This window comes from Aulostomus chinensis, chromosome 21, assembly GCF_037954235.1.
Source record: "Aulostomus chinensis isolate RoL2024-O1b breed Wild chromosome 21, RoL_Achi_v1.0, whole genome shotgun sequence".
Lineage (NCBI taxonomy): Eukaryota > Metazoa > Chordata > Actinopteri > Syngnathiformes > Aulostomidae > Aulostomus > Aulostomus chinensis.
The window spans coordinates 14,395,389-14,422,752 of NC_141340.1; the positions used below are offsets into that span (position 1 = coordinate 14,395,389).

The following is a 27,364-nucleotide window of genomic DNA, read 5'->3' on the forward strand; positions in this document are numbered from 1 at the left end:
GCTGGACGCATTCCTCACACACTCGAAAGGTTAATCAGGAACAAATTAAGTAAATATTCTCGCTGTGTTGGGCACCATCAAACCACCTAGTTTAAGCTCAAGTTTCTATTATTTTTTTCAGCAGGCCAAACTGGGTTGTTTTTTGATGTTTTGTTTATTATTATTTCATAGAAAATGGTTTTGACTAAAAGGCGATTGAAAAAAGGCACAACCTGTTGATAAAAGAAATATTTACAAAGTAATCAAAGTCATACAAGCAAATATTTGCAAAGTTTTCATCAGAATCCTATACACAAACATTAAAAAAGTTAGCATCATAATCATATGCAAAAATATTTGCAAAGCTTTCAAATCATAGACAGATATTTGCAAAGTTATTATCAAAATAATATACACACATATTTGCAAAGTCATCTTCAAAGCAAATGCCCACAATTTAATGTAATAAACAAATCTGAAGTTGTAAAATTTAGGATGTAATTCCTGTAATTATTGTCAGCCTTATCCTGGAATCCAACAATATTGTCACATCACATTTATTACTGCTGCTGAAGAATTATTACTATTATTTTTTTCACATTTTATCCAACATGAAATATAATGTAATTACATAATATAATGTAATATAGTATTGCAAAAAATATTTCATTTAGCAGTGTGGTAAAACTATTTTGTTTCATATGTAAAGTTTGAAAATACATTGTATTCATAATAAGACATTCATAGTGTATTCTATTTGTCTGTTAATTATGATGAACTTATAACACTTATCACACTCGTCGAGCGTAAAAAAAATACATTTGAATAATTTCTAATTATATATTAACATTTAAACATCCACTGATATGAAAACAGTTTGTCATTTCTTTCAAACCGGCAGTCGTCTACCGCAGTGTTTCCTCAAGCTCAATAACATAAATCACATATGTGGTATGCAACCACTGTAACCACACATTCAAACCAGTATCTCCAAGCTTCCTGCTCTGTTCTCGGGCAAGTTCTTATCTGCTCCAAACTCTCCTTTTTATCTTAAACAGCATTTAAAATCATCACTTACCAATTCCCTTCTTTAGCTAAACAGCCATTCCAGCGTGTGTTGTCTGTCATTGGGGTTGAAAATTGGGGAATGGGCTGGAAATTGGAACCATCGACGATGCCGTCCTGGAAAAAGAGGAAATCAAAGTTAAATGAGATCATGCATGCCAAGAGAATGTTTAACCAAAGGGCAAAAAGGAAGCTGGAGATAACAGAGAAGAGAAAACAGCTTAATGTTGTGTTACTCCAGTCTGTTTGGAGTCATGCAAGCTTGTGTGAGTGTGTATTTGGAGCACAGAGGGGCTGTTACTTGTCAATACACATTACAGTGTTATTTTACGCATCTGTATGTGTACATCCGTACATGTATATTTTTGAAGTAAATACATTAAAAAAGTTAAGTATATGTGTGTTCATGCTTTTATAACCACACGAGCATGCTAATATAGGATTCCCACACGTACACGTGTGTTTGTATATAAGCAAAAATATGTCCCATGACACCGTGTGTAAAAGTGGATCTTGAGTCTGCCATGTACTGAGTGATGCAGATTTCCCATGACAACTTCACTTCAACAGAGCGGAATCCTGCCCCACCCAGAGTACCTATGGTTAGATAATAGACAGGCAGATGCTCTGTTTTAACATGAGAAGACTTCGGCGTGTTGGGAGCAGCAAGAGGGATAAGGATCACGCCTAATTCTGTTTTTATCATTTCAAACTATGACGAGGGACAGAAGTCAGGTGATGTAGACTCAAACCTTCTAACCTGACAGTAAAGAATTGCATCAGAGTAACGCGATGCCTTCTTCAGAAGTGCCTTTTACTCAGCCTTTGACTTTAATATTTGGCCCACTGCATCAATTCTCAATCAAAAGTACAAAGTAGTGCTCAACAACTGCATTTGCATAAACAGTTGAACTGTTTTGAGCACTTTATCGTCATTCATGTTAGCAGAGGGCCATGGGAGTGCTTATCTAGCACATGGGAATTTCAAAAACTTAGGGCAGTACACATGACTCAGGAGGGTGAGTGGGCCTCATTGGAACCAAAGGGTGGCAGGTTTGATCCCCGCTCCCCCCTGGGACTGGGCCAAAGTTTCCCGAGCGGGATACTGAACCCCTAATTGCTCCTGCCATGAACCGCATGGCAGCTCCCAAACTCAGTGTGTGTGCGAATGGTCGGATATGGCAACATTGTAAAGCAAAAAGTGCGACATAAATACACTCCATTAAAAATGTTTCAAATGCTCTCTACAAGGAAATACAGTTTAAAATGACCAAAGGTGAATAAATAAGCAATATTATGTAGTTAAAAAAAACTGTTTGGACATCAAACATTGGCTGAGTCATCATAAGAAAATGTGCATATAATTTAATGTTCTTAGCTTGGTAACTGATCAGCTATTACTCCTGTGACACTAAATTTAGTGGTAGTTGCAGGTGAGTCATTTTCATTTTACAGTAGTCGAATACACTCAGATCGAAGCCTTACTGAATGAGAAATAGCCAGGTTGATTAGAATAAACAAAAATGGAATGATTTTCGGTTGCCTTCTTGGTCAAAAGTATTTGTCAAATATGTACTGTACGTGTGTCAGGGGTGATCACATGAGGGGATGCCCTTCTATTCACTACAGAACCTGATGCAGTAACTGCATCAAAAGATGAGGAGGTAATTATCTGGTTCTGATTAATCACTGAATATCTCTGGTTTGATAGTTAAAATCACGGTTTTACCAAGAGAGCCAACGCACGTGTTTCTACTGATATGTACCTGTATTTGTTTGTGCAACTCTTCCTGATGGAATCAACATGTGAATCTTCCAGGACAGTCAGACTGGAGGGGAGCATGTCTGGATTATGTTTATTCAGTTTAACGGAGCGTTCATTCTCCCAGGTGTGTGTGTGTGTGTGTGTGTGTGTGTGTGTGTGTGTGTGTGTGTGTGTGTGTGTGTGTGTGTGTGTGTGTGTGTGTGTGTGTGTGTGTGTGTGTGTGTGTGTGTGTGTGTGTGTGTGTGTGTGTTAAGCTATGGGAGCAGGGATCATGAGAGAGCGGGTTGACAGGAGCAAAGTTTCCAGTTCATGAGCGGAGGTGAGAGTGCACTGAATGGGAAACATGCAGCCAGCCTGCACATGTCAAGGTCAGAAACATGTTCTTCCCAGGAATGAAGGCAAAGGTGGAAGGAGATAGATATCTTAGTCGCATGTTCTTTTCCCAGCATCGGAACAAACATTGTCACATCTCCTCTTGGATACTAAAGAAATATTAATCAGTGAAAGATTTTTTGCCAGAAGTAAAACCAATTTTTGTTTGCAACTTGTGATGCTGCTTTCTTGCATCTTGGAGATATTTTTTAAAACCCTCTGATATAAGTTTTTTTTTTTTTTAGAAAAGAAACATGAAGTTGTCAATTTTACACAGGGTGATGTCATGTGAACAGAATACCTGTGGGTGTGTGCCATCTTTTCACTGAATCACTTGGCGCTCTGCTTTATTTCTTAATTCTCATTGCCATGAAGCACTTCAGAAAGAATATCAAGCCAGAAGCGATATTTTCTGCAAGCAAAAACTAGTTCAAAGACATTTTTCCTCTCTCTCCCCAATCCTCAACTTACTGTCCTGGCATTTAGTCAATTTCCAATTTGCAATGACTTTTACAAGATTTTTTTCCTTTTCTTTAAACTGACTTTGTTGCAGCACTGAAGCCCCCCGGCCACTGGGTCATATAATTAGTATGTGCAGAAGATGATAAGCATGTTTAAAAAGTGAAAATTAGGTTTAATGAAGGTGTGCGGTTGCAATGTGCGACTTGCATTGTCTTAGAAATTCAGTTTTCAGAGATTACTGTTGCTATTTCGGTAATGATGGCCAGTGGAATAATCTAGATGCATTATACCGAATTAATTTCCACTACTCGCCATTTTCTCCCTTAACACAAAGTATTGTGAATATTTTAACATTACATGTGTCGGACCAAGTCAAAATAACTTGTCTGAAGTATTATTTCCAGTGATATCTTTTCATAAACATTGCATCAATTAACGCAAATACGTTGAAAAGTACAAAATAAGTGATATAAATCCCACAGTGTGTTTCTACAGCTCTGCGTGTGCTACAGGCCAAACGCAATTGTTGTGATACATAAAGATAACTTCAAACCCTGCAGAGCTCAGTGTTTGACCTCAAACCCTCAATACTCCCTGATTGTTACATCAACATCAATCAGAAAACAGAGATGCGATAGAAACCAACGTGCGAGGTGTCCTCCGAGTAACCAAAACAACCGCGAGTCCAATTTCCTCCTGTGTCACTTTTTGTAGCTTAACACTCAACTGGAGAGCAAGCTGAGAAAAGAACGTGTTGTCGGCTTGACTAAATCACTGGCAGCTCTCCTGCCCGTGTGTAAAGCTGACATCCAGCTTCCTGAGTGAAGTCATTTCCTCTGTAGACATTTTACACAAACACAGGACCTGCTGGAAAAGAGGGTTCAGGAGCACCGAAGGCTGAACTCTCTGAACGCTCACCTTTGTGTTGCAATTGTAAAACTTTAGACTCATTAATGCTTATATCAGAGAGGTGAACGAGCACAAGTGTATTCATTTTCTTTGTGACCTTTATTGTGAAGAGCACTTCACCCTAACCCCAATCCAAGAGATATACTTACTTTTTACTGTGTGTTTGTGAACACATGGCTACTGCATTGCGTTTCCTGCATCCGTTCAGTAATTGTTAATTAACGCCACACACACACAAGACGCCTTACATGAATAATGAGGGCCGATGTCAGAGGGTCAGAGAGTCAGAGGGTCAGTGACAACAATGGTGGAATGTTTTAAAGAGAAATTGCAAAATTAAATGTGAACCGTGAGCGACAAATGCTGGAAAAGCAGAGCGGGGACATGCAGATGGTACATTTCGCCACTCTGTCATCAGACGTCTGAGCTGACTGGGATATTTAATCACCAGCCCACTGAGACCACAGTTAGCAAAACGCTGAACTCCTCGAATGTCTCCATGTTTGCAATCCCCCTGCTTCTTCTTCTTCTTGGTTGAGGTTTTGCAGTAATCCTAATCTGGAAATTCTATGTCTGGTGTGCCCTCTAGCGGGATCCTCCGGTATCACATACATATAATACCTTGGTAAGTGTGTGAACGATCATGACCCCACCCCCGACCTCCATCCGTCTCTGCTGTAACCCATAAAATTAAACAGCATTAGGAAAAGAGCACAACGCATGAGTTAACGAATGGTTAACTAAGCATTAACTAGTAGTTATACCATTAACTGTTCACTACCAAACACATATAAGAGTACAAGTACCTTGATAAATGGATGTTGTTTTCTCCATTATTCATGATAATAACAATTCAACATTGTCTGATTGTTACGACCCATGTGTCTGGCTGCATCCCAAACTAAAGCAAGGGGACTTGTTATGGAAACAGTGACATGATGGATGTGTTGGAGCTCCTCAAACTTAATCTAATATCTTGTTGTTTGGAATAAACCTCCCTGATATGCCCATCTTTAATGTACTGTAAGCGCAAGGAACAGAATTGCTTCAGTCTCCAAATTCTAAGCAGCAGAGAAAGTGAGCGAGGCTTTAAAATACTATCTGTGAGAAATGCAAAATTTATGAATACCCCCCTCACATCTCAGCTTGATTTATGTGAAATAATAATACACTATTTAATGCTTAAACATAGCTTGGAGCGATCCCTGGCTATCAAGATGTACAATGGAGTAATGGGGCTGGAAGACAAATCACCTTGTGGACTTGTGATGCTTATTTAAAGGTGCTCAGGCAGATATATTAAACTATATGTAATTGTACACTAACTCTGTGCTGTAGGCAGAGATGGCAAACACAGGAGGAGGCCAGTCAGGATGCAGATGGAGTGGTGTAATCAATTTGACGGGAGCGTCCACAGCGAGCAGGAGAGACTCTTCCACTTCATTTTCCTTTTATTCATTCACTCATCCTGTAAACATCCATTGACGAAAGTGTCCAACAAAAAAAAGTCGGTGAAAAAAATGTAAATAAATGAGAAACGTCTGACTAAGATGACATCATGTGTTTTTGCAAACATGTAATAAGAGTGCTATCAATGTTAATGGAGAAAAAAAATTACACCATTTCTGGATATTTGGTGCTTTTGGAAACACTATGAGGTTTCATTGTTATCTGGAGGGATTCAAAATTCAGAATATGGAAATTCACAATCGCACAGCTTGTTGAAATTAAAAAAATCTTTATCTTTTATGGCGTGTCGAGGCTGTCGTTCAGGTTAAGTTTAGGCTCATGTTAAAAACTGTAAAACTCACTTTTGAAAACAAATATTTGATAGGACTTCCGCTTGAAGTACTGCTGTTTTATGCTTCTATCTACAAGCCCAACCATCCTCTTCAGACAGACTTTTTTGCTCCGATCAAAAATCCCTTCACCTTTGTAACCATCAGATATGTTAAAGGTCACTTTAAAGGAAAACTGTATTGTCTCAGTTTAACCCTGTGTCGCTGTGTTAATTTTCTCATTTATCTCAGAGTATTTAACATCGAAATCATAAGTTTTTTTTTCCCTCTCCCTGTAAAACCTGCCCCTCCCACTTCTGTCAAATGAGGCACTGCAGCTTCACAAAATGTACATAATGAGAGAATCATCTGTAAATCAGCGGATGAATGTTTTTAGCGTCACACTACCCCCTCACAAAAATATTCACATTTCCTGCACATGCAGCACTCACATAATGCAAACACCATTCAACATCTGTTACAAGTCCCACCCTAAAATGCTACAGTCTATATCTCATAGGTCCTCAAATTACTTCAACTGCTGATTCATATTATTAACATTTGACGTGAAAACTGAGGTACGGTTGGCAAAACCTGAGCTGAAAACCATTGCTAACATTTTCAGAAGAAAATTAGCCAACCCCGCATTGGTGAAGCTGTCTCCATCTTTCGAAAGAATTTCCGATATTCACCCTTATGTCACTTTTTCTCATTTAACTTTTAAGGATGAAGCAGATACTTTTATATTTTGAGTAGATTTAGTCTCTGCTGATCAAGTTTGTTAGCTTTCATAGCTGTAAAGTAGCAACTTTACTGCCTGCACATGAAAATTTCAGATTATAATATACATTTCCAGAAAGACCGGTGTTGAATTTTAGTACATTTCCTAAATATTTGCTGACCTCTCATACCTGTGTTGTTGTTGTTGTTGTTTTCTACGTACAGTAAATGTAAACCATGTTGCTCCTTTAATATGAAACCGGTCTTGATTCGAAAATTCGACTTAATGGGTAGCAGAACTGTACATTTTATTCTGACAACTAGGTTGAAAACCCTTTTGCAGCAGACATTAATGAAGAGTTGATCCTACAGTAGCTTTTGTGTTGTCTGTTGTGGGTTTTCTCACTGGGTGTGTCGGCTATAGAGTAAAGGACCAGGTTGAAACAGAGCTCGTGGTCTCCAGAACAGTGATTTATGATTCTCTGATTGCCTTATTTAATTAAAGTAAATGGCAAAGCCAACGCCGGGGCAAATAGTCCTGATCTGATGAATTGGACCTGTTTTACCACCATAAGCAGCTAAGGGTAAATAAACAGGGTAATTACAATGGTAAATGAAGCCTCTGTGAGAGAGCCGTGTGGGTTGTGGGCGGCTCACCCAGGATGTGCCGCTGAAGAAGTGAACACCAGGCGTTGCTGTAACTTTCTTTTATCATTCTCACTGCACTTCTAAACTCAAGTCACGCCAAGAATAACATACTTGCATACACACACACGTATTAATTGCACACATATTCGGTAACACATAAACCGCAGCTCTCCTCCCACCCCCATCCTGCCGCGCTCATGTACAATTATAGCTACGGTGATCCACAGGTGTTGAATTCTTCTGGCAAGCCATAAAACATGATATGCATGATTTGTGCAGTCAGCCAGGTCTGTAATTTCATTCTCCTTTTCTTTCATTTTCCCTTCCTGGGCCACACGATCCATTTTCCTGCTTTATGAGAGAGCAGACACCCAGAGAGACTTTCAGGATGATTACATGCCCCGTGCCATGGGGGGTCTGGGAAGCCAACACGCCAGCCTAAGAACCGTGTCAAACCTGGGTGAAAACGTCTATTTGAATAAGGTTTTGAATATTTGAACTGCTCAAGGTGGGTTTCATTTATTCACCTGGACGTTTGTAGTCGACAAAATAAACCAAAAACATCCGGACATGTTATATCACTTAATATATATATTTTTTTACATTTTAATCCACCTAAAGAATTTTGAATAAATATTTTTACCCAGGTGCCGTCATAAAAGCAGCACTCACCAAATAAATCAAGCGTACCTCTCACTGCTCGCCTATTGAAGACTAAATTCATATATGAGCCTGATGTCACAGCACGTGGGTTGGTCTGTTGGCAGGGAACTGCGATGTCCTCCAGGGGAAACTCAACAAACTCTGCCTGCCACTTTCACAGTGTTGCCTAAACGTGATCAGGGTGAAAGTTGTCCAACTACCTCCTGGGTTACATTTTTACACACCTACAGTATAAAGGAGGAAAAGTATAAATTGAGTTTGTTACAACTGAGTCATTATTATTATCTGATCCAAGAATCACAAAGGATTATTTCTAATATTAGAGATTTACTACGCTGCTGCTTGTCATAATGTTAATATCTGTCCTCGCATGGATTTAAGAGGCAATGCTAGTGAGAGGGTGCGCGTTGATAATAGATGGTGATAAATTTGCATATTGCGTAATTATATTCATTTTGAAAACCTGTCAGCTGAAAGAGCATAAATCCACTGGTAAATAATATTAAACCTCTGCATTAATCCTTGTGTGTGATTGACATTTAGCTGTGACAATACCCCCAAATAATTAAAAACAGAAATCTTGAAAAGTAATAGCTTCTCAAATCCATTAAGTAGTTAAAGGTTAGAAGAAGAAAAAAAACATGGATTATTGCTTACAGCTAAATTCCTAATTAAATGACACTGCGTAATTTGTTTCTCAATCCCTCTCTCTTCATAAACACAGTGCCGGTTAAATGAATGAGCAGTGAAACATGTGTCATTTACCGTCACTCTGACAAGACAACAAACAATCTTTTTTTTTTTCTTTTTTACTCTCTCTCTTTCTGTGTATTAGAGGTGGAAAAACAAGTATGCAAGACTGGATAAGCCGAGGACCAATTCCTGGGAAATTGTTTTAATTACTTTTTATTTCCTTTTTCTTGAGAGCCCACTTGCAAAGAGAGATGCTTCCCCCTCCTGGCTGCTCCCAAGAAAGCCAAAGACTCCTTGGTCTCTCCTGCCCTCTCTGCCACCTATTCACTACTGTGTTGTGTGTGTGTGTGTGTGTGTGTGTGTGTGTGTGTGTGTGTGTGTGTGTGTGTGTGTGTGTGTGTGTGTGTGCGCGCGCGCGCGCGGCAGAAGTAGCAGTAGTCGTACTATCAGTAGTAGTACAGTTTGACTACTGAATGGTGCTGAATAAGTACTGTGATGCACGCTTCATATAGTTTAAAAGGTGCTTCAAAAAACAACATCAAAAGATTGAGATAATGCAGAAACATGGAAGAGTCGCAGACAAACCGCGATTCTTTAAACTTGATATTCAACAGCACATTGACACGAGTCACCCAAATGAATGATTAGTAAGATATGAACAACGAAGTGTCATACACTCTGTGTCATAAAGTAAAAATGAAGTAACGCAGTATTCCATCTTGCTTTTGGAAAATAAACTGTAAAAAGAGAATGGTAATGGGTAGCACTCATTTGACACTTGTTTTCTTGATCAGTGGATTGATCATTTCACCTTGAAAATGTTATTAAAAAAGAAACCCTCTGGAAACCAAATTTAAAACAGAGTGGTCAGATTCCCATTTTAGGAGCTGAAATGTTTTGACATTTGACTTTGCAAAACGAACAATACTGTATGACAATTTAACGGAGAAATCGGTTGACGGATCATTTTGGTCAGTTGGCAGTTTGATTGATCATTGAAAATGACAGTTGGTTGTGCTCATTCACATTCAGTTCAGAGGACAGGAGAGAAATCCTCACTACAATCTAACGCCTACTGTTAAGTGAAATTGACCGTTTACAGAATGGGATAGTAAAGGCATTTTCGATGAAGACTCTAAGAGTTCTGACCCACAATGCACCTCTTGCTCTCTGACGACAGAGAACTGTGAATTTCAAACGTCCACAGCCAGCAAACGGTCTGCGGCTGCTTTGTCTCTGGTCACCGGCAAAGGATGGGGGGGGGGGGGGGGTAGGAGGGGTGGAAGAAAAATGTAAGAGCAGCAAGCCTAGCAGATCAAAGAAAATAACATGGAAGAGGATATGAGTGCTTTGAGAAGCAATATAGACGAGATAGCATCTGTTTTCCGTAGCATGCAGGAGGCTTGAGACAAACCCGGGGAAAAGACAACGGAGAGCGAGTGCACTTTAGCCACGGATAAGACCAAACACAAATGGGTTATTAGGAAACCCTCAGTGTAGTATCTGGCTAACATTAAAGAGTCTCTTTGGAAATGAGGGGAGAGGCTTTGATGATACTGACAGTGAATAAGTAATCTGATCACAATAAGGCGCAGGGGGTTTATATATGTTTGGATCTGTGCTTTCTTTTAGGATGAGGTACTGAAGATCACCATGTTGCAGGACACTTTACTGTTCTGCAACAAAAAGCTTTGTTGTTAGCTTTTTGGGGGGGGGGACTGTAAGCATTTCCTGAGTCTTCCCTGACCAGAATTTAAATATGTTCTAATACAGAGGGAATTCCTCAAGTTCCTATCTGAAATAGAGCTTTAAAATGTGTGTCTAAAGTCAAAGAATGGAAAGGAAAGTAGCTGAATGCGGGACACTGACCCGGTATTCTAATTTCTTTGGTCCATATCAAAACCATTCATAGGTCGCGCTCCCATATGAGCCTCCTGAAGATTGAATAATGTCCTCCCTGATCCGCGCTGCAAGAGGCCATATTGGATCCAGATTTCACTGGTTCAAAAGTCATTTCATTCCCCTTCATTTCTCCCTCTCGTGCAGCTTTATTCCTCTCTGTCTCGCTCAAACCTTCCCTCTAACTGCTTTATTTATTGCGGGTCCAGTGGTGTGGTGCAAAGCCATTACCCGTGCATATGTACCTTTTTGAATAATCAATAAATAATTATTTTATTATTTAATAGGATCGTATGGGGAAAGGAAATGGGTTTTATTACATAAATCCATCACATGTGATGAATGGTTACACTTGTAAAGTTGGACGGGGGAGAAGTAGTCGGACAGGCCTGAGCCGGCCTGCTGTGCATTACTGAGCACTTCCTCTATGCCAGGTAGTAAATATGACATTTTTTGTCTCTTTGGGACTGTCAATTGGCGTAAGGGGACTATAAATTGAGAGATTAATTAACCTTTTATATTAGGAATTCAGCCCTGCATCTTTTCCTGTATACTGTGACCCCTGTGAGCAGAGGGGTGAGAGACCTGGCCGCAGTCAGCTCTGGGAGTGCAGACGTCTCATTCCAAATGAGTTATTAACAGAATTTTTTGAATAGATGGAAAAATTGTAGCCTGGCCATTTAGTGTCATAAAGGCCGGGTTGGCGAGGCGGCAGGGGCCTCCCAGGGACAGGAGGCAATACCATTACAATCAAATCTAAGATGGAAGAGGGATTGAGCTGTCCATTCTGAATTTTTATATTGTCGCAAGGCCGGGGAGGAAATAATGCCTTCCTGGAGTGTATTAACCTCTGGCTGGGGAAAGAGGACAGGGAGAGAGAGAGAGGGAGAAGGGAGGGATTTAAGATTGGACAGAAGGGAGCGAGGACGATGAGGGGGGGGGGGGGGGTTTCATGCCCTTTTTCTGGGGGAAGCCAGAGAGGGAAACCAGAGAGGTATTAGATGGCAGAGACACCAGAAGAGAGGGAAGAGAGGGAATAACGTATTTAAGCTCAGAGAAACATAAGTGCAGGGAATTGAGGGAGACGAGGAGAAGAGGGAATGAATGTAGGAATGACAGGAAAGGAGGAGATGAAGGCGCTGAGGTGGAAGCTGGAGAAATAGAGTAAAGGAATGCGGATATTAGACAACTGGACATTTTTATGAGCTTATACAACTGCATTATATTGTGTACCTGCTCACAATACAAAGATAACTGAACACAGGGATGAGGCTCCATAGCAATCGAAATGCTTCCAATCTCTTATCAGGTCTATGGGTTTACCTGTCAACATCTATAGTTAAATAAAAACTCAAACAACGACCGTCACGGGATATGAAATGAACTTTTGTGGGCAGGGACACTAAGATCACCCCTTGAGTAAACTATTGCACTATATCACAACCACCCTGAAACAAATCCTTCCTTCAGGGGGATTCTAATGTTCTGTTTTTAATCTGAATTAAAAAAAAACAAAACAAAACTGCATCACAATTGGATAAAAAATTATCTTCTAAAGCACTCCTGAGATCATGTGTTCACGTGGGATGACAGCGGCCAAAAGAGTTCCAGTGTATATTTAAGCAAAATTGAAAGAAATGACTTGAGGACCTTTTGCGTCAAAAGAAAAATGGGATATACAAACAGGAAACTTGATCGTTCAGTAGAATGTCTCTGGCTGGTTTTCACTGGAACAGAGGCATTAAAATGCTTCATAAAGGTTTGCAAACATTTATGGTTTCGCTTAAAGTTGTGAAACACACAAACACCCATCTCACGATGCAACGTCCAGCTTGGCATCAAACTGTAGATGCATGATTATAAAAAATCGATTCTACTTGCAGTTATTTGTCTGATATTGTCACGATTTGTGACTTCGGAGGGAGTGTTACTTTTTACACCATTATTCTCATTTTTTTAATTGAAATTCCCATTAAAAGTGATAATGTGCGATTATTTTGAAAGGACCCGTGTCGCACAGAGATCTTAAGCTTTCTTAAGCTTGTGGTTTTTGACGTGTGGGCTGGAAGTCTCTGCAGGACCACAAGCACCACCCAAACTGTGCAGAATCAAGTAGAAGGATCAATTCCCTGATTTGGTGTGGCAGCGCAGAATTGATTGACATTTAATCTAAATAGCAATATGGCCGACCGCAATTTTGAAATCACAACAGTGTGCAATCTTTGTTAAAGGCTCTGGCAAAAAAAAAAAAAAACCCAAAAACTTAAAATGGAACGCAACCACGTCATGCGGTCACGCTCATTTCATGTATTTTCTGCGAGATCAGCCTGCGGTGAGAGTTTCTTATTGAAGCAGCAGCAACACTTGACTGATCAAGGCTAATGACCAAACAATGGCCAAAAGTTTGGGGTATGATAGAATTTACAAAATATGAAACTAACAATTTAATGACGTATGTTTTCCAAAGCAAAAAAAAAACATTGTGGAGGGATTTCATGTTTATATAAGCGATTTTGACTTCACCTTTTTTATGTTGACCTAATTATTATTACATTATTGCTTTGGCAATGGTGATGAGTTCAAACTAAGAGTTTGTCAGTAAAGGTAGTGCTCAGATTATTTATAACATCACCATGTATAATTCTGCATATTTCAAATACGCAGTATCAAAAGTACAAGGCAGCAGAGAAGCGCCTGATGGTATTATAAAATTACACAGTATATTCATCATACAATGATTTAAACATTAAAATGCTGAATACAAGTTTAAACATTATGGATGCTGTATTTTTAGTTATGACTGGCTGAGGGGGAGATCACTTTTACAACCTAATAAATATTTTTGGTGGTTTAATCTGAGGTTTAACTTGCTTCGTAACTGATGGTTATTCTGTTTGAAAATGATACAGTGCCTGCAAAGTAGCTTATGTAGTGGAAGGAAAATATGCCCTTTTATATATGGGGCGTGTAAATGCAATGTAGCTTAATATAAATATATATGAAGAATTTGTGTAAATATACTTGGAGACATTGCTGCAGTGTGGTATTAAAGCATGCTTTTATGATCCCATAAATCAACATGACCACTCCTTTGTGTAATTGATAGTACCGCAAATTACCTAAGTGATATTACATCAATAGGTCTTAGCGTGGGAAACAAATTCTCCAAAAATGTTACAACACAAGACAAACCAGCAGAACATGCATGTGTATAATTGCTCAGTTAGGATGAGATTAGACAGCAAAGTTCCTTAATAATATCAGACAAGTAGCTCGAGCAGTTCTAAGACATCCAAAAGCATGCGCTTATTACTTCAGGACATAAGAATGAGTGATTCGCATCTGCGACTCACGTGACATGATTCACCTGTCACAGTGCGCAGCTCTTTCGCCCAATCACGTCACAGTTCAGATGCCGGAACAGAGCGGAAGTTGTTGGCTGCTTCTCTCTGCTTCTGCAGCGAGAGCAAGAAGCTTCCTGCGGGCTAACGCGCTCCTCAACGTGGTTTGGTTCCTTGTCAGTGGAAAGGAGGGATATTAGAAGGTAAAGAATGTATGAAAGATGAAGCCGGCCTGCCCAAGGAAATGATTTTTACCGACGTAGCCTCTGAAGAAGAGGACAAGCTAACGTAAAGAAACCCCGGAAGTGTTGTTGAAGGTAACAGGCTAGGAACTGTATGTTATCAATAAGTCATGTCTCATACTGTATTATTGGATGTTAATTCTACATCTGATCCAGTGTTTAGATTGTGCTACAATATAAAGTGACAGTTGTGTCTGCTTGAGTTGAGGGTTGCCTCATGCAACGTAAGCTTAGCTAACGCTATCACCCTGCTTCTAACTAGCCACATTGTTGCTAATTACCTTAAGATTTTATAACATTGTCCTCAATATAGTTTATATACATTTAGTTCTGCACTGTGGGTCTTTAGCTGAAGGGTAACTTTAGTTCAAGAAAATAAGTAACCTTCTAAATCATGCTCTCTATTATTTCCTGTAGTGTTAATGATTCGACATTCCATATGTAATGTATTTCCTAAAATACGCTGCATAATAAGTACTGATTGACTGTAGTTATAGGGCAAAACAGAACAAAAGATGGCTCATATTTTGTTACACAGCATGATAAGCTGTACGACAAACCACGTGACAATTTACAGATTACATTATAAAATCATGATTTAAATAGGGTGCTTTACAGATTGCATTATAAAGTCATAATATAAATAATTTATTAGAGCTTCTATCTGTAAACATCTGCTTGGAATGTGCAACTGAAGGCATGGACAAATTCTCAGACTAATAGAAAATGTTCTACAAGCTGACTAGATTTATTGTGAATTTGTAAATATAAACAACAAATCAACATGTTCTTTGCATATCGTCTCATGCATTCACATAAATCAGACAAGTAATTCCGATGTCTGAAGCTGAAAAGGATATATAATTATAATTATATTTTATAATTTATAATTATATATAATTATATAACACCTTTTTTCTTTTGTTAAAAAAGGAGTGTTATGGTTGCATTGTGTATAGTTCAAAAAGGTGTGACAAGTGTGCCATTAGCAATAGATATACTGATTTTAACAGTAACTTCACTTTTACACTTTGTGTAAAATAAAACACAAATGCGATCACTGTAATTGTCTTCCCACAGCTCCCAGCAGCCGTAGACACAATGAGCGCCAAATATGGCGTGGTGGGCTACAACAGTTCAAGGAAACACATTTCCATCTCCATCCCCTCATCCACTGAGGTGATGTCACCCCACATAAAGTCCTTGGAGGAACTGAAGGTCCTGGGAATCAACCTCAGTAGCTTCAATGCCCCCACACAGTTCTTCATCTGTGTGGCTGGAGTCTTCCTCTTTTACCTCATATATGGATATCTGCAGGTGTGTGACAGCAAGGAGAATAGCAAGCACACAATGACTCTCTATAAGAAGTTGTCACAATAAAAGTGTGTCGCTGCTGTTAACGGCGTGGTTTTCAAACAAGGGTGTAATTCTGTCTCTGCCCCTCTTGCTCAGGAACTGATATTTTCTGTGGAAGGATTCAAGCCCTTTGGTTGGTACCTCACTTTGGTCCAGTTTGGCTTTTACTCCATGTTCGGACTCGTTGAGCTTCAGCTCACACAAGACAAACGCCGAAGGTACAGCTGAAACTGAAAATCCCAGATGACTGACAGTACTGCTCTTTGTAAACGTGTGCTTGTCAAATGCTGTAAACCAGTTTTATACTGGCTCATACTACATGTGACACGTGAGCATCCATCTGCCGCACCCACCAGAGTTTTGGTGAAAACTTTGGAAGCACATGAATTAATTCTTATTTACCTGTCTTCCAGGATACCAGGGAAGACGTATATGATCATCGCATTTCTAACGGTGGGCACCATGGGTCTGTCCAACACCTCTCTGGGCTACTTGAACTACCCAACACAGGTCATCTTCAAATGCTGTAAACTCATCCCTGTCATGATTGGAGGAGTGTTTATACAAGGTTAGACCATGAGCTTTGTGTGTACTTGCATATAATAAGTAAATTTGAATTTGTGTGTTTTTTGCTTTATTTTCTATGTTTGCATTCCTTAATACTGCTAAGCTACAGTATGGATGAACTTCACTATAACTAGTTTCCAGGCTTCTTCTGTGTGATGGTGTTTAAATGTCTGTGGCATCTTCTGTTGTCTCGCACAACTGTTGATACAAAAACTTCTTAATTCATGTATACTGATGTATTTTATGTTGTAGTACAAGATAAGTACTTTAAACTAGTGTGAACCACTGACCTAATTTAAGGTTGTTCACCGGTAATCCCATTGGTTTTGAGACAAGGGGACCAGATGTTTCACAACTTAATTGTGGGTGTTAGGACTCAACTGCCAATCCAGCCTTACTAAGCCTGATCTGTATCAATTTGGAGTGGTCATTAAGACAGATTATGAGTTAGAATAGAGACTAAGTTTGTGTGATCAAAAAGTTCCTAAATACTAATTGTTGGTGAGCAGATAGTTTACAGTGGGAATTTTAGGGCCCTTTGTCTTGATAACTACTGCCCAATGTGGCTGAAAACAGCTCAAGGAAGTCAGGTGAAAGTTTTCTGTAGCTTCATCCCCACAAACAACACCTCTTATCTTTTTTATTTGAATAAATACTAAGTTGTAGCTGCAACTGTCATTTCAATTAAAATGCTTTGTAAGCTTACAAGTAAATGACCGCAATCATCAATCCAGTTTGGTAAGCTTTGGAGAACAAGTTGAACCTCATTCCATTCATTGCACATGTCACCTTTGAAGCAATGAACACCTTTCAACTTTGGGTACCTCCTTTTTATCAGCATCTGTTGTTTTCGGTTGTCAGAGCCCAGTCGGGAGCGCTGGCGCTTTCTCCCCGCCCTCGGTTCTGTCTGTCCTTTCATCCTCGCTCACCGGCCCTTTCAAGGTTCTGTGTCCTCAATGTCAGACAGGTTTTGTGAAAAAATTTCCCCCCCCTTTCCTCTTTTTCTCCATGGATGGATAGATGTGAGGACCACGGTCCCTGAAGGGTCGAGTAGAAAACAGAATTTGTTCACTTAGAATGCAAAGAGGAGAGAAAGTGAGAGGGCTGGATGGATGGCAGGAGGGGCGTGGGGTTGCATCTGATGTGAGACCCTTCAAAGGGAACTCTGGGAATCAAAGCCGACCACAGCCAACCTGATGCTGCGTCCCCTTGTCATCCTTAAGGCATCCATCCGTCAGAATGTTTTTGGCAGGCTCCTTCATCCGGTTGTTTTCTTTTTTTCTTTTTCAACTCAATTCTCTTTCACGCGGCTTTTTCTTTGGATTGTTACAGTACGAGCACAACTTCAAAAAGTTAAGTACTCATTGTTAAAACTTCTGAGATAACTTGGAAGATTAATTTGCAAGTCACTCCCCAGGAGACACATTCGCTCCCTTTGTAACAAAGTTCGGTTTCTCTCCATTTACGATGATGATAAAAGGTTTTTGAAGTTTACTTCACTTTAGATTTTATTCTGTCATCATTTAAAAATCAGATTACTGATAAACGATCACTGCTGTGTTCCTGTGTTGCAGGTAAACGCTATAACGTGGCGGATGTGTCAGCTGCTCTCTGCATGAGTCTTGGACTCATCTGGTTTACTCTTGCTGACAGCAAAGTGGCCCCTAACTTTAACGTCACAGGTAACCTCTCCTCACAGCAGTGCTCAATACACCACCTGCAATCCATTAATATCCACGTTATCATGATGTTTATCCAAGTTGCTTAAATTTTGGTGCAACAAAGCAGCTACATATTACATTGCTAGTGTGTAGTTAGCCCCAACTTCTATGAATTCATCTTATTGTGGATTTTTGCAGAGATTTTTACATCTTAGCTATTCAATGACGTCAATGTTATTTTTACTAAAACAGTCTATAAGCATTGCCTATGAATTGAAACATTTTGACAAATATGTTAACCGCATTTTTTCCTCATCGTAAACAACGAGGGATTAGCAGAAAAGAGACTTCCGGTCCACATAGATGTCAGCCATCAGACAGATACAGACGTATAAAAAAACTGACCACTGTTTGCCAGGACTGGAAAAAAAGATGCTCTGGTCTCCAAATATTCAAAGAACTGTTGCTAATAAGGTTTCATTCAGTGGTAATGACTTGTTAAAACTGTATTTTTTTTTCCTTGAATCTGATTGTGTGTGTGTGTGTGTGTGTGTGAGAGATATAGATAGATATCATACACATATTTATATATATATATATATATACACATACATACATACAGTATATATACACACACATACATATGTGTGTGTTTGTGTATATATATGTGTGTATGTGTATATATGTGTGTGTGTGTTAGTATGTGTATATATATATATGTATTTATATACACATATATGTATGTATATATATGTGTGTGTGTGTATGTATGAATGTATGTATTTATGTGTGTGTGCGTGTGTATGTATATGATATGTGTTGATATGAATCAGCACTCTGTTATGAGATGTGGAGTTAATTTCATACAACCTGTACATAATGGACATGAGTTCATGTAAATGTCTGTATGCACTCATCCCAGCAGACTTGAAATGGAGGTCATGAACACTCTCTTGTTTGGGGTGCACTTGTGTCGCATGTACTTATGACATCTAAAACCTCTGTCTTTACAGCCTGATCTACAACAGTCAGTGTGTGAATGTGAATTAGAAAAACAAGAACAACAACAACAACTGCATTTGTCTGTGTATTCAGGTGTCCTCCTCATCTCCCTGGCACTGTGTGCAGATGCCGCTATTGGAAATGTGCAGGAGAAAGCCATGAAACTCCACAATGGCTCCAACTCTGAAATGGTACTCCCGTTTATTTGATTCTCTGTACACAGATCTACGGTACTACCAACTACTGCACACAGAACAATCAACTCTACCCCAAGCTGAATTCAGACCAAATCTGATGCTGCACTGAAAGCACAGGCATTAGGGGTCCTGCATTTAGACCGAAACCTCACATGACAAGTGTATTTCTGCTACTCACAACTTTTCCCTCCTGCAGTCATTTCTTAATCTGTGTCCTCCGAACGTAGAAAGAGCCAGCCATGTATATTTAGCTAGAAGCCAATGGTGACGCTTTCTACCATTTACTAACAAGTGTACGTCTTGAGTTTGGTGCATTCAGTTGAACCTACTGTATTTAATAATGCTGAACCATCAGTGCCGTAGAGGAAGAGGTGGCACATGGTGTTTTCGGGTAGCTTTGCTGTTGTCAGCAGTCAAATCGCAACTAGCTTCCAGCTAAGTACACTTGGCTGGCTCTTTCTGCATTCTGGAGGCACAAAAAAGGAGATGGAGGAGGAAAAGGCAACTGTGTGAGCTGAAGAAACCTATCAATCCATGCTTAAAAGACAAGAAATTAATTTTGTGGGTGAAGTATTGCTACAAGCTGCAGGGGTTGGGGCCACAGCACCACCGCAGCACAGCAAAGTTGAACCATTCAACTCTCGGAGAAACACAACCTGGCATTGCAGGCTGCAGTGGCCAATCACATAATCAGTCCTGCTGTTTCCTGAGCAACAGATATCTGGCATGTAGTCTCCACAGCAAAAACACGACTAGAGACCACTTTGATTTGTGTCTTTTGAGAAGAAGAAAAGGAGCCACGTCAGGGGCTGAGAATCTTCTTCTTCTTCCTCTTTAGTGGTAGTTTACAACATTCGTCAGACTCCCACTGGCTTAAGTGTGCTATCCATGTGTGGGGAATTATTGTGAATCTCACTGTGATGACGCCACTAGCTGCTCACATGTTGGTCTGTTCCCAGGTGCTGTACTCATACTCCATCGGGTTTGTCTACATACTGACTGGTCTGCTGTGTGTGGGTGGGCTGGGCCCAGCAGTGACGTTCTGCTCAGAGGTGAGTGAACATTTACACAGTTTCGGGCATTTCTGTTTGAATGAACTTTATCTTTCACATGTCAAGAATAAACACATGGCTTTTCTTTGTGTACTTATTCACTCAATTAAACCATGTGGGTTATTTCCTCAAGTGACTCAAAGCTATGATTGAATATGAAGAAGGAAAAAAAAGTGCGCCCATGCTGTGGTGGTCTGATGTTATCGCAGCACCACGGTGATGAACAAGTCAAGAAGTTTCTTACAAATGAAATGAAGTCAGTTGCCTTGTCTTGTCTCTTTCCCCTCAGCACCCCGTGAAGACGTATGGTTATGCATTCTTCTTCTCTCTCACGGGTTACTTTGGCATCTCCTACGTGCTGGCCTTAATCAAGCTGTTCGGCGCCCTGGTTGCAGTGACAGGTCCGAGCAGGTCTTCTCTTCCTCTCATTGACGAACCATTAACTGCGTATTTCTTGACAAAAGACTAGAAATATCTGTTGGATTACAACCCGGGTTCGAAAGCCACATCATTTGTTTCTAATGAGTTGTTAAGTTTTTAAAAAAGTGAACGGCTTTGATGGAATCATGAGTGTACTTAACTTCTTCACAGTGACTACTGGGAGAAAGGCCATGACCATCGTTCTTTCCTTCATGTTCTTCACAAAACCTTTCACTTTTCAGTAAGTACCGTCACCTTTCGACTTTGATCACTTTTCTTCTTCCTAAAGAAAGGCCTTCACCGTGACCACTGGCCTTTCTTTTTACAAACAAAACTAGATTTGGCTTCCCGGCCCCTGGTTTTCATGTCCTCAGTCCATTTTCAGACCTTGACGACTCCACTGCTCTGACTCTCTCACTCACATTCTCACTCCTCCATGCTGTCAAAAGGGCCCTGTTCTCCACCTCACCTCTCTTGGTCTACTTCTCCATCATTGCTCACCACACAGACATTACAAGTAAACCCTTTCATGACTGGGAAAAGTTGGCAGTTTAGCTGGTGAACATAGGGAGGTATTAAGCAGCTAAGGAGCAGGAGGGGGGAGGGGGTTGCTCATCCCATCATTTATAAGGGAACATTTTTGCATGTTTTAAAAGGATTTTAAACATGCAAAAATATTAACCTCAGTGTCGTGTATCAAAAGTCAACGTGAAACAGAAGGTGGGGGGTTATTTATTTGCGTCCGCATTTTTCATGTTTTCTTTCAAAAATGAGTTGTAAACCGAGAGAAGTAGCCAAAGGTTTCAGCACAGAATATGTAACACCCCCCTGACTCTCCTCGTCTGAGAGCTCCTGCTGATCATACTCTGTCAGAGACGGTGACATCACCATCCAACGGCACAGCAAGTACTACAGTTACAGCATTGAGGTGTTTTTTTTTTTTCTGGCCTTTGTCTCCTGGCATCCCAAGGTTGAGTCAGCAAATAGGGCTGCTAAGGTTAGCTACATAGCTAATTAAGCTTTCTGTGTAACAGCAGCTAACTACAGCAAGCAAAGACCATCATAAAACTATAAGCCACCCCAGTACCGGAGTCAAGTTCGTTGAATTTTCCTCTGTCTGGTAGCCGTAGCTAGTAGTTAGCTGTCCTTCAGCACTCAGTAAACAAAGCAAATCCCTGAATAAAGGCAGCACATCAAAGGGAAAATATTTTCTCCATAAAATATATGATCCAGTTTATCCTAAGCATTTTTTTTTTTAAAGTAACTGTGAGGCCCCGCCCCCAAAACACTCCCACATTTTTCTGATGTTGAATCTTGAATGACTTTACTTCATTAGTGCAGTCGTGTTCACTCCAGTGGAGACTTTTCTCCTCATCCAAGAGGCTTCTTCAGTTCTAAGTCACTGGTGGGGGGTTGCAGGGTTTAAACTCCTTATTTGGGTGTCTTGCTAAACCTTTTTCTTCAGTTACATTCGCATTATTTTAATTATTTTTCCTTCCTCATAAGGCCAGTCCATTTCTGTTGACTGACCTGTGTGTCTTTCCCTCCTCAGGTACATTTGGGGTGGCCTCCTGGTGCTGTTTGGCATTTTTTTGAATGTTTACAGTAAAAACCGAGAGAAAATGAAGCTTCCCTCATTTTCGGACCTCCACTGCTGGCTGCTGAAAGGGAAAAAAGTCAGACTTCTCGCTCAAAACGTATAGGAGGCACCCAAGGGCATAGTTGATTACCTGTACAGGCGCGGTGGATGTCTCTTGAGATGCTGAGTTGGCCCACCTGTCTCCGGGGACAGGATGAAGTATGCGCTCCAGCTATGGGCCTCATTACCATTGACATTGAGCCAAGGATGGGTATACAGGGTTTGACCACCAACGAGCCTCAAGAGCGGCTGATGCGATGATGATGGATGATGAAGTCACTGTATCCTGTCATTTTCCAGCAGCACACCACTGGTGTTGGACCAACTGAAGACTGAAATAATCTGAAGGAATGATTATTTGTTTTTTTAAACAGGGGGATCAGTGGCTTGTGGGCTATTTTTAAAGCACAGAAACATTCCCAGCACGGAGGAGGACACTGATGACCTAAAAGACTGTAAAGGGAAGCCGGCGCCTTAGCTCACCAAATCGCACAGTTTTGCACTGGAAATGACTTGTAAAAGCTGAAATATTGGAAGGAAAGACTAAAGAACGACGTGCTCATCGGTCACGTCTGATATGAATGTCTGCTCCCACCCACCCCCCCAAGAAGAAAGAATACATATGGTTATAAAGGCATATTTGCCACCGCATGTGCCAGAAAACAAGAATATAGAAATTGTTTTACATCGTTATTGTATGATATGATTGATAATTTTTCATAGTTGATTGGTTATTGTTAACTGTCCTGAATCATGAAACCTGTGGTCATATGGGAACATGTGGGAGATCTATTTTCTCCTTTGTCTGTGTGTGTGTGTTGGTGTGTGTCTGTATACTATATATATATGTATACTATATATATATATATACATATATATATATATATATAAATAATATACAGACACACACACACCATCCACATAATTTGCTATCCATGTGTTTGGGTGAAAGGGCACCACTCTTTTTACAATTAAACTGAAGTCATTTCTCTCAAGATTCAGCCCATGATTTGTGTGTGTGTGTGTGTGTGTGTGTGTGTATTGTCTGTTGACCTGTATTTTCTCTCTTTGCACCTCTTGTGAAAAGAGTTGAATTCATGCCAAACTCTTTTCTTTTTTTTTAAAATCCATGATAAAATAGCGCAGAAAACAAACAGCCTTCCCTGTTCCGAGGCTGTCCTGTTAATTTGGATCCAACGTGTGTGTTTGTGTGCGTGATTCACACCCAAGCCGGCACCTAGTCCTTCATAATACGACAAATTCTCCTGCTGCACTCTTTTAAATAAGTGAATGAAAGATTTGAGTTGGCCCTGCAACTAATTAATATTCATCTCTTGATCGAGCAGTTTTTGTTTTGGGGGGGGGGGGGGGGGGTTTGGTCAAAATGTCCAGGAAATTTGGAAAGTGCTCTTCATGATTTCCCAGATGTGTTCAAATTGCTTCTCGTGTCCATCCAACAGTCGAAAACGCTTCATTTTATTTTCATAGAAAACAAGCAACAAATCCAGAATTTAAGAGTGTGGAACCAGCAAGTGATATTTTTGCAAGAGATGAATTGCTCAGCACAAGAGTTGTGATTGTGCTCCAGTTTTAATTTGCTCTTTTGATTTTGTTGTTGTTTTTTGTACCCTCAAAGTACGACGCGCTACAGAGCCTTGGAGTGGCTGTGGGGTGAAAAGTCCGCAAGACATAACTTGTTGCCTCAAAATGGTTATTTAATGCCCAAAAATAGAACTCGAGGCCACAAGATATTACCTTTAAAATACAAAATAACTCTATATTATCTCATTAAAGAAATGTTATAATCCACCTTACATTTTTCACTGGTTTCTAGATTTTATTTTTTTTAATTAACAAATTGCGGAAACAAGTCATATCATGGTCTGAGAATGTTCATGTATTTATTCTCTCTATGCCCCCAAAAATGTTTCAAAAGTTCAGTGTTACATATATATGTATTACAAAAGCCACCCACGACCTCAATGAATTTGAAGTGGATTTATTACCTTTCTGGAACAGAAACTGAAAAATGATCAGTGTTGTAGGAATACAAATTGCGCAAGTGTACCACAGTTCCAAAAAAATGTTCCTGTGTTTGGTCTCATGTCGTAAATACATCTATTGAATCAGTCAGAATGAGTCAGAATTACAAAGGTTACAAAATATATTTACTTTCTTGTCCTGATTCTACTTTGCAAGGTTGCCAAATTTGTAGAGGCTCTGCTATTCAAACTTTGACCCACTGAACTCTCTGCCGAAGTGCCCTGGAGCTGGAATGCAACACTAATGTTTTGTCAACTGATCCTTTATCTCTGCAACACAGTAGAGATGCCGGATCAGCTGAGAAATATCCTCCTAAAGTAAACTCTTAAATGTGCCGTGTTTGTGGTGCACCTCACTTTCAGTTTGCTCAAATGGAGACCTTAGAAGCTCGTTTCAGTTGTTTGAGGATGACTCCCACCTGCTCTTTGTCCCTACAGACCTGAATTGACAGCATGACCCCAACAGGGCGGAAGTTCTCGTTCAGTATGACCTCGGTCACCTCCTCACATCTCCTCCTTGCATCTATCGAACGACGGAGTGATAAAATGCTGCGGGGGCATCCTGATGAGAGGCACCAGGAAGGACGCTTGGTTTTGAAGGTCTGAGGGTCTCACACTGAAGGTGACATCATGATTCAGCAGTATTGTGGACCTCCGATGTTCACATGCCCGGTTATCGTACCGAACGGTGAGAACTTTTGTTCCTCAATCGTTCACCATCAGTTGATCATCGTCTTATCAAGGTTCTTCAAAATGGTTGACGCTCTCGTAGCAAGTCATTCGGTTTTGTTCCGCTGGCTGAAATTTGGGCTCTAGCTCCACTTGGCCACGGCCAACAGAAATCAGCTTACGGTTCATCGTCTTTCCATTGATTTTATCCATAGCCTTCATCCAGGCATCCTGGAGCCTCCAAAAGCTAACAGGCCAAAACCTAGAGACTTCGGTCATCGGTCATGACATGTACAATTGTGACATTTCTAAATTTACTGAGAAGTTCGGACTCCTCGTCATTCATGTAATTTCATGTTTTCTCCTCACACGAAAAAATAAATACCAAACTTTGGGAATGTCAAAGAATTTATGTGCCTTTGAAACAGTGGTTGCTGACAAGTGGCTGAAAGAGACGACACACGTGATCGCTCCAAAAACAGGAAGCAGTGCAAAGCAAGCTGCGGTGTGACTGACCCCCACAGTTAGGTCAGTGCATGATGTCATCTTTGTACTTCTAACGATGGCATGTACAGTCCAAAAAGCCATAAAAGTGGTGTTGCCGTGTAAGTTTCATTAACTTTTGTTGGCCGCAGAGCTTATCTTCTGCAATTATGGAAAACACAACGTGAAAAGCCCACTGGTTTTTGGTCAAGGAATCACACTTCCCAGTTGGACTATAAAAACATGTCGTCCCTGTGGCACAAACCATGAAATTCTAATGTTGGTTTACCATAATGAGAGGGATGTGTGTGTAAAGTCCATTGTCGTTGGTGATCATGTTCCCTGTGTGTTTCACTGCTGTTGTTGGTGTAAAAAGACAAAGACTTGCCAGCTCGGGATGGGGGGGGCTCGGGGCTGATTGCGACCATGTGATCCTGATGGAGGCCCAGATATTACAGTCTCACTTCCAGCCGGGAAATCTTACGCTGGGCCATTTAGCAATTTGGTATTTGGTAAAATTTGGCAGCTTTTGCTTGATGACAAACTGACAGAGATTCTCTCTCCTCCAGGGAACCTTTGGCAGAAGAGCAGCACACACTCCCTCCCATTCACACACACTCACGCTGAGGGCTTCTAAGTTTTTCCTCCTGAACAAAGCGGGAAGTTGCGAGCATGTAACTCAACTGAAAACAGAAAAAAAAGACTTCTTGTTTTGCTGCAGATTTCACGCAAGCAGGAAATGGATGAAATATTGTCTTCAAGAGGCCTTTTTTTTATATTAAGTACTGCGTTTATATGATTGATGAACGGCAGAACAGTCCATTAGAGGTTAAGAGGTCACTCCGTAGTGTTAAAACATTAGTTTGCCAGTGTACACCACTGAAGTGCAGCGTACAGTGCTGCTTCATCACTGTGGGAAAGGCTGTTCTCTTCCAGCTCCCTGAAAGGTCATTATGGGATGGGAAAGCTCAGTTGACCCAAGGCAAAGTACATCGTTTGTCTTTTAACACCAGGAGAACACACCTATGGAAGCAGGCTGACCCCTGTTAGAATGCAGAGGATTTGGGCCATTTTTCAAAGCCACATACCAATTTACCGCCCTGGAAAATGAGCAGTTTTTATTGTTTTTGGACTTTCAGTGGCACGTCTATAGGAAGAGGTGATGACGAAATGTGTTGAAATGTTTCGCACACATACGTTTTAGGGAAATAATTCATACACTGGGAGGCAAATTCATGAGGGATAGTGCTCTCTTATTTATTCTTCTTCTCCTCATCACCCCTCACCCGCACACACACACACACACACCCCACCTGGCAACCTGGGCCATCCGACCTAGCTGCCGCCCTCTCTAATAAATAATGGGACGTGTCCGGAGCTCATCATCCCAGCAAATAGGCTGCTATATAATATGTGGTCCGACCTCGGATGGCCACAGTGGGGACGACTGGCAGCCCATTCATTATGGGAGCAATCGCTTCAGCGGGGGCAGCAAGGTGGTTGTCATGCTCACACACCTGCTTTCTCTCTCCCACACACACATGCACATTGTTGTCTTTGGTTAAACGGGAGATACAAGCAAAAGGGAGAACTGGGGTAAATATTTGTGTTCAAGGTTTGTTGGTAATACTGATGCGTCTATCATCATTTGTATGTTAAATATGAAGCTCAGCAGCATAGTTGACAATGACTTTAGATAATTCCTTTCAAGCAATACTTCACCTTAAATATGTATTTTGT

The 27,364-nt window shown here is 40.5% G+C and overlaps 1 protein-coding gene and 1 long non-coding RNA gene across 2 annotated transcripts in view; both read left to right on the forward strand.

Moving 5' to 3' along the window:
• Positions 1-25,626, forward strand: part of LOC147241792 (uncharacterized) — a 67,900-nt gene extending 42,274 nt beyond the window's left edge. The window contains exons 2-3 of the long non-coding RNA XR_015111007.1: positions 24,911-25,072; positions 25,570-25,626. This is a non-coding gene — a long non-coding RNA (uncharacterized LOC147241792). The remainder of the gene's footprint in view (positions 1-24,910; positions 25,073-25,569) is intronic.
• On the forward strand, positions 14,351-23,402 carry slc35b3 (solute carrier family 35 member B3). The gene is made up of 10 exons (XM_086191273.1): positions 14,351-14,611; positions 15,617-15,853; positions 15,989-16,110; positions 16,306-16,460; positions 18,034-18,141; positions 19,216-19,313; positions 20,279-20,371; positions 20,661-20,772; positions 20,963-21,032; positions 22,344-23,402. The coding sequence occupies exons 2-10, from the start codon at positions 15,638-15,640 to the stop codon at positions 22,492-22,494; spliced, it is 1,125 nt and encodes a 374-aa protein (XP_086047399.1). The 5' UTR covers positions 14,351-14,611; positions 15,617-15,637; the 3' UTR covers positions 22,495-23,402.
• Positions 25,627-27,364: the final 1,738 nt, after the last annotated feature.

Bases quoted from the DNA above. Each gene is read 5' to 3' on its own strand.
- slc35b3 (XM_086191273.1), top strand. From the start codon at position 15,638: ATGAGCGCCAAATATGGCGTGGTGGGCTACAACAGTTCAAGGAAACAC. The intron at 16,461-18,033 runs GTTAGACCATGA...CCTGTGTTGCAG, and splicing joins TGGAGGAGTGTTTATACAAG to GTAAACGCTATAACGTGGCG. The intron at 18,142-19,215 runs GTAACCTCTCCT...CTGTGTATTCAG, and splicing joins CCCTAACTTTAACGTCACAG to GTGTCCTCCTCATCTCCCTG.